Here is a 7985-nt window from a genome sequence, read left to right as displayed (position 1 = left end):
GGGAAACAATGGAAACAGTGACAGACTTTCTTTTCTTGGGCTCCAAAATCAGTGCAGATGATGACTGAAGCCATGAAATTAAAAGATGCTTGCTCCTTGGAAGAAAAGCTATGACCAACCTAGATAGCACATAAAAAGCAGAGACATTACTTTGCTGACAAAGGTCCATCTAGTCAAACCTATGGTTTTTCAGGCAGTCATGTATGGATGTAAGAGTTAGACTCTAAGAAAGCTGAGTGCCAAAGAAATGATGCTTTTGAACTGTGGTGTTGGAGAAGACTCTTGAGAGTCCCTTGGACTGCAAGGAGATCCAACCAGTCCGTCCTAAAGGAGATCAGTCCTGAATATTCACTGGAAGGACTGATGTTGAAGCTGAAACTCCAATCCTTTGGCCACGTGATGCGAAGAATTTACTCATTTGAAAAGACCCTGATGCTGGGAAAGATTGAAGGCAGGAAGAGTAGAGGACGACAGAGGATGAGAGGTTTGGATGGCATCACAGACTCAATGGACATGAGTTTGAGTAAACTCCAGGAGTTAGTGATGGACAGGGAAGCCTGATGTGCTGCAGTCCTGGGATTGCAAAGAGTTGGAGACGACTGAGTGACTAAACTGAACTGATTGCATTATATTGTGCTATTATTTTGATAAAGCAAATCTAATAAGATTTCAGCAAAATACTTAGTGCAATTATCAGTAAAACATTCCTGACATGAGTTGGCATCAGGAAAGAAAGACAGGGCCATTTCAGAACATTCAACTTTATTTTCCATTGACAAACACAACATAAATAACATACATTTATTTGTTAAATACACAGACTAGCTATGACTTGAATGCCATCAAAATTCTGATGTACTTTTCAGTCTTTTATTCTTTGTCTCCACAATATTGAAGACTATCCTTTCAAACATAGTGGAAGATATGTTTAGATATACTGAACATAACTCCTAGAAACATTTTACATAAAGATGACAAAAGTATACCTTCCCATTTAACCCACTGGAATGGAATGCTAAGTAGGAAAGGTGGAGGAACATACAATTTCTATACTGAGCTTTACATCATTTATTACAGTGTCAATGATTTCAATTCTCACTTAGATACATATTGAAAATAATATATTCATTTGTTGTAAACAGATTAAGATAATCAGTGCCTATTTTTAATTTGCTTGCTTACAGAAATGTTCAACTTTATGCTATCTGTAAAAGATTGTTTTGTTAAAGAAGATGGAGAAAGTAAGATATTCTATCTATATACAGGAGGCTTGGGAAGAAAAAGAGTTTGGCAGTCAATGATGACTTGAGTGAATTAAACATTTGCTTTTACAGAAAAGAACACTGGCCACTCCTCACTTTGTCCTACTGATGCTCAAGTGTATGAAGATAAATGTGGCCCCTTCCTCTCCTTGCTTCTGTGAAATGGCCTAAAAGGATGAAGAATCTTGACAAGTTGGAAATATATAGGTTTTCCTTCATCTCTTTGTCTTTGTTCTCTGTCCCACCCTCCATGTCTAGTCCATAGGAGTGTCCTTTCAAAAGCTGAAAGAACGTTGAAGTCCATCAGTAAGTCATACGCATTTTCTCCTGCTAAACATTTCAGCTTTGGTTTCTACAGAAATTGAAAACCATAGAAAGAAACTATTTTCATATTAAATTCTGGTGATTGGCAAGCTTTTGGCTAGATATCTGATTCACTTTAATTAAAAGGCCAAACTATTCTAATTCTAAAGCAACTGACAGGGACTTCCCTGGTGGTCCAGTAGTTAAGACTCCGTGCTTCCAATGCAGGGGACCCGGGTTCGATCCCTGGTCGGGGAACTAGGATCCCACATGCTGCGGGGTGAGGCCAAAAAAAAAAAAAAAAAGAAGAAAAAAAAAAGTAAAGCAACTGACAAAGGAATTTAAGAGCTGATCAAAAAATTTTAGAAGTGCTATCATCTCTAATGCTTGATAAGCATCTAAATGCTTGATAAGCCTGAAAACCTAATTATACCTGATGTTAATCTCTTTCCTTCTTATCTTTACTCCCATAATAAAATTATTTCATTAAAGCAGATATTAAAAAACAGACTCAGATCTGTTTCATAGATTAGTCCATTAGCACATTAGAAACGTGAAACCATTCTCTCTCTTAAAAACAATCCCAGCTTCACCAATACTAAATATTTGTTACTTTCTCTCCATGAGAAAATGGATAAACAGGCTGGAGGCAAGGGAGCCAGGGAAACAGTCTTCTTTCTAATGAAGAAATTAACATTTCAGTAGATATGAGTTGTTTACGATTTAAAACAAATTGATGTAAAATTTCTGAAAATAGAATAATTTTCATTCTCAATAAAAAATGTGTAATCTATATATGAGCAAATATGGTATATACCTGATTGAACTGCATTTCTAGAGAATCAAAACGTAGTAGGCTTGTGGTATCATAATGTAATTGTTTACAACCCAACTTGTATAAATGGCAAGCCTTTAGGTAGAATCCTCACTTAAGATTTATAAAATAGAGACTCCATAAAATTAAAATTCTGTGCTCTTTCATTATTTAAAAGAGTAGAGAGTGGGAAGAGTGAGAAAGAAAATGTAAAGCAGCATGTTTTGAAGATATAATTCCATTTGACTTAAAAACTAACTGTTGACCTCCTTTGGGGGAAAAAAACACCTTACTTCTAGAAGTGCTGAAGTCTTTTATAGATGTGCATAGTTTCAGTTTTCCATCTGTCACTGTGAGAACAAAGTCACCCTGTACTGCTCTTTTTACTTTCTTTAGTTTTATTCAAGGTGGACTCAGTCCAAAAAAGGCATTCAGGGAAGGCGTGTGAAAGATTTTACTTAATGGCTACAACACGAATCATTATAAAATTGAAACCTTTTGGGTGAGAGTAATCCAGGGGTAATGAACTTTCACATGTAAATTTGTATCCATATACATGATACCAGTATAATGAAGTTCTAATTTTTAAATTTGCTATAATTCTCTGTTTCAAGATTCATATGTAATCACTACCTGTTAGTTGTCTTAGAGTTTTGAACTGATAGCACATTCTTAACAAATGTGCATGTGAGTTTTAGTTTGATTTTCAAATTTTGTAAATAGACTATATCATAACCTCCATTATGAAACATCATAGATGTATGTCACCTCTTATTAACATTGTATTGCAACTCAGAAAACAGTTCTATCAATATATCCACAGTATTAAATACTCTTTATTTAAAAAATGATATAATCTTATTCATTGAACAATTCTGTTCACTTATTTAGACCTCAGCTTTAGTAGATTTGAGACATACACAATCACAATGACAGAAATAAACAAGCAGCTGTGAAGATATGGTATGCTTGATGACCTAAACTTTTTACAGAGGTAAATCATGGAAACTTCAGTTATTCCACAATAAACTTTTAATATGTTTGTAGTAATAAATACTCTACAGTCTCTCTGTGTCACTCACTTTCTGCTGCTGCTGCTGCTGCTAAGTCGCTTCAGTCGTGCCCGACTCTGTGCGACCCCATAGACGTCAGCTCACCAGGCTCGCCCGTCCCTGGGATTCTCCAGGCAAGAATACTGGAGTGGGTTGCCATTTCTTTCTCCAATGCATGAAAGTGAAAAGTGAAAGTGAGATCGCTCAGTCGTGTCTGACTCTTAGCGACCCCATGGACTGCAACCTACCAGGCTCCTCCATCCGTGGGATTTTCCAGGCAAGAGTACTGGAGTGGGGTGCCACTGCCTTCTCCACACTCACTTTCTAGTAACCTGCATATTTCAAAAGAAGCTTTGGGAATAAAGTATGAAAATAAATGGGCAATATATGTGTTTAACATTTCAAAGAATACGATTTTTCTACTTTCTTAGCTGACTTAATCCCAGTACAAAAGGGCTATGATTACCGACATGGGGAAGACTGAAAACAGATCACTAATCTGGGGTCAAAACCAACAAAAACATACAAAGTATTAAATAAAAGGCCTAATTCTTGAAAATCTAAGAATACTGCCACAGATTGTCCACCTTATTAATATACTGTTTGGTCAGAGTTTTTAGTTTGTCTATTACTCAATGCCAGTGTGTTCTCAGGGTCTTTTACAGTTGACTTTTACGTAAGTTTCTAAAATTTTATTCCATAACACGGTCAAGAGGTCTTTTATATAATAAATAAGTGTTCAGTATATATGTGTGGCTTTAAATTGTCAATCATTTGAATCTGGCATGATTAAATGCTTATGTTTACTTAAAATGACTTGGTATATAGCTTAGGCAGATTTGCTAAATCCTGGGATAACATATTTAATTTCTTCAATTTAAAATATTTTAAAGATATCTACCATACTTATTTCATTTGAAAAGTAAACTGTTCTTATTGGTTGACATGTCATCATTCTCTTCTGTGATACAACATAGCTGAATAAATTCACTGTATGGAAAATCAGAATAGCTTTGTAAAATCTACAATAGTCGATATTACATCTAATTTTACATTGCATTCACGTCTTTTTATTTGGTTTCCTAGGCCTCCGTTTTTTTAAACCAGCATTGAGAAGTTTGGGGATTGTCATAATTTATGCATGCATTTTTTTCCTGCTCAAGACTAAGTATACTCAAGTGAACTTAAAGACTAAGGAACTTAAACTTGGAAACTGATATACTCTTCTGCAGTGACTTTAGATGTTTTCTTCCTTACCACATTTAGGGCTTCTGAACAGCCTGAAATCTAACCTCAACTATCATCCAAAGGCCAATATCATTTAGGACTAACATTTCTTACTAGGTTTTTCATGTACTAACACGTCATATGCTGTTTATGTAATTCTTTCTTTCCACTTCCTTTTCAAGCTTGTTCAAAAACTGCCATCAATCACAGCTACCACATATCCTTGGGCAGGAAACTATTCCATAGTTAAGCATGAGTTTTAGGTTGTTTTGTCTTTATGAATTTCTGTGGTTGGATGAAAAGTGATGTTTCTTTGACTGTAATCTCAATTACCACTTGGGAGTAGTAGTTTCTCAAATTATTAATACAAATGATGTACTTTGTTATGAAGCAATATGATGCTGAACATTTGAAGATAAATTTGTATTTCTGTAATTAAACAAGCAGAGTTCATTCACTTTATCAGCTCGATGGTCTGTAGTCACGAAGCACTTCAACCATATAGTGGGACTCCACTGATGTGCATTTGATTTTGGCAGATAATTATTCATTCATTCACTGAACAAATAGTCACTAAACACTTTCTATATCCCAAGTGGAAGGTGCTGGAAGAAATAACCCATTCAAGCTCGCACTACTCGAATCTATGCTGTGTATGTGTCTAAACCTAGGACCTAAAGCCTCTTAATTATAAGGTCATTTAAGTACACTTTTTTTTTTAAGTATATAGTTTTGTCTCATCCTCCATGAGGTGACTTGTGGAATTATTCAATTCTATGGTATAGAGAAATTTTTAAATGTCCTTTTAGTATAGGTTATTTGTCATCATTTTTTTCCCAAAACCTAGACTAGTGGAACCACCATGAGTTACATAAGCATTCTCAGCAGATTTTGCCTTCTCACTCAATTTGACATGAGCATTTAAATTGATTCCTCCTAATTGACTTAGCCTAGTAAACATATTAATCTAATAGATATTTTGCACCTTTTAAATTAATTCTTCCCCAGATGCCTACTGAATACACACAAAAAAAGGTAGTTACTATAAAAGAGTATAAATAAATTTCAAGTTTCTTAAAACTGGGAAAACAATAAAGGAAAAAGCAAGTTAAACTCTGAATGAGAAACAGTAAGTTTGCATAACAAATGCTCTAAAGAACAAAGAACATTTTATGTAGGTCTGATTTGAAAGATTGTTGTGTTTGTTGGGGAGTTGTTTTTATTTTTTTAAGTGTAATTCTCAAAATTTAATGTAGTGACCTACTTGTGCCAAAAAGATATCAAGCTTAGCTGTCAAGGTTTGTGCACATAATAAGAGATACATTTTAATAATAAATATTTAGATAGAAACTTTGAAGAGAGGGCAGAGAAAGTGCTGTGAGGTATCAATATTATAATTTCCTTATCCTATAAATAGGCTAAACTATGGAAAGTCTTTATGGAAGCTTTAAAATATTTACTGGTCTTAGAATAGGAGTTAGTATGTAAATACACAAAAGACTGAAGAGAATACTTTGGATGGAAAAATCAGGGAAAATAATTAGCCAAAGTACCTATATTTAGGGCTCAAATCAGTCCTTAAATAGAATTTTGAAAAAAAATCACTTCACTGACTCCCAAGTACAGTTTCATGAATCTTCTCCAGGCTTGTAGGAATTAAAACTGTAATCTAAAGGAAGAACATTGAACAATTTGGATGTTCACAAATTGTCATGTTTGAAATAAATGGAATTAACTGACTCATTCAGATAATGAATAAACCTAATTACCAACCCAACCAAAACAGACTCTGTAAGGTTAGCAGCTAATTTGCATATTGAATGACATTTAAGTAACATCAGTATTAATGAATACTGTGAATATGTTATGTATTTTTTCATCCTAAATCAACATTTTAAAAAAATTTAAGGGGAATAAAAGTGACACAGAGAGAAAGAGAGAGTAAAAGAGAAAGCAGAAGACCAAGGCCTTTGAGCAAAAACAAACTGTTGCCTTGTCTTCAAATATCTGTGTGTTGAATTCCCCACGTACTCAGTATATTAGAATATTGACTATCCCTACACGGCCCCCACCACAGACCAAGATCATTTATAAAAACAAAAGAAGTGCTTCCACCTAATAAATAATCACACATTCAGCTACATATGGGACAGACCCCAAAACACTAGACTGTTATTAATCTATTTTCCTTTGTTTGTGTTTCAATACTTTCGGCACATAGGGGATTATTAATATTTATGCTTCTGAGACCATTTAGGCCTTATATCAAAAATTCTACTTCAATGCATAAATAGCGGCATGCCAGAGATGCCTAAATTCACAGTAAGATTTAGGGCTATTTTTTGCCAAAAGCTGTGAACATGCAAGTTGATTAAGTGTTCTCTTTCATGCTCCTGTCTGTGTTATTTCATTGGATAGTGAGATAGTCGGCACTTTAGGTCCATCATTAAAGTAGCTGGAGACAGCATTTGCTACCTGGCAAAACTTTTGAAGAAGGATCTTTCTTAGCAGCAGATAAACCCAGGGATCCAAGATCTGGTTCAGTGAAGCCAGGCGAACAGCTATTAAGAAGAAGTTGCACTCATCCTGATTTTCTGTGTATGTCTTGCAGTGCTCAACTGACGTGTGATTGAAGATCATTTTCAACATCATTATCTAAGAAAAAGGGACATATTATTATTCCAAAGATTAATAAAGTCATATGCATCTCCCCACATGGTTCTTTGCACATGGTTAGTTTACAATAAGTTGGTTGTTGGATTAAAATGAATAATTCAAGCAACATTTATACTCACAGAACACAGCCCTGAATTATATAAGATATTCCTCTGGATTTTCCCACATTTTTGCCTATTCAACATGAGGCAGATTTTTTAAAAACACATATTCTCTGGCTCTTGGTCCTTGTCAGGCAAAACATATGTAATCTTAAACTTTGGCAGTTGTAACTAAAAAAAAAAGACTACTTAAGAAAAGATAGATGTACCACAGCTTTCTTATCCATTCATCTGCTGATGGACATCTAGGTTGCTTCCATGTCCTGGCTATTATAAACAGTGCTGCGATGAACATTGGGGTACACGTGTCTCTTTCCCTTCTGGTTTCCTCAGTGTGTATGCCCAGCAGTGGGATTGCTGGATCATAAGGCAGTTCTATTTCCAGTTTTTTAAGGAATCTCCACACTGTTCTCCATAGTGGCTGTACTAGTTTGCATTCCCACCAACAGTGTAAGAGGGTTCCCTTTTCTCCACACCCTCTCCAGCATTTATTATTTGTAGACTTTTGGATCGCAGCCATTCTGACTGGTGTGAAATGGTACCTATTACA

General features: G+C 35.1%; 1 protein-coding gene across 7 annotated transcripts in view; it reads right to left on the bottom strand.

Moving 5' to 3' along the window:
* PTGER3 (prostaglandin E receptor 3 (subtype EP3)) overlaps positions 1 to 7985 on the bottom strand; it is a 98828-nt gene that overhangs the window by 54444 nt on the left and 36399 nt on the right. For 4 of the 7 annotated variants that reach the window (XM_010848748.1, XM_010848751.1, XM_010848752.1 and 1 more), the window contains one exon: positions 7134 to 7313. The exons of 1 other annotated variant lie outside the window; for it this stretch is intronic. In XM_010848748.1, the coding sequence (XP_010847050.1) occupies positions 7134 to 7313 (180 nt within the window). Of the gene's footprint in view, positions 1 to 3674; positions 7314 to 7985 lie in introns of those variants that run through there. 2 more of the 7 variants (XM_010848749.1, XM_010848753.1) reach the window with 2 other exon arrangements.

Source organism: Bison bison, unplaced genomic scaffold (genome assembly GCF_000754665.1).
Source record: "Bison bison bison isolate TAMUID 2011002044 unplaced genomic scaffold, Bison_UMD1.0 scf7180017864271, whole genome shotgun sequence".
Classification (NCBI taxonomy): Eukaryota; Metazoa; Chordata; class Mammalia; order Artiodactyla; family Bovidae; genus Bison; species Bison bison.
Note: the sequence above shows the minus strand (reverse complement) of the source record. Positions and strands in the feature narration are given on the sequence as shown.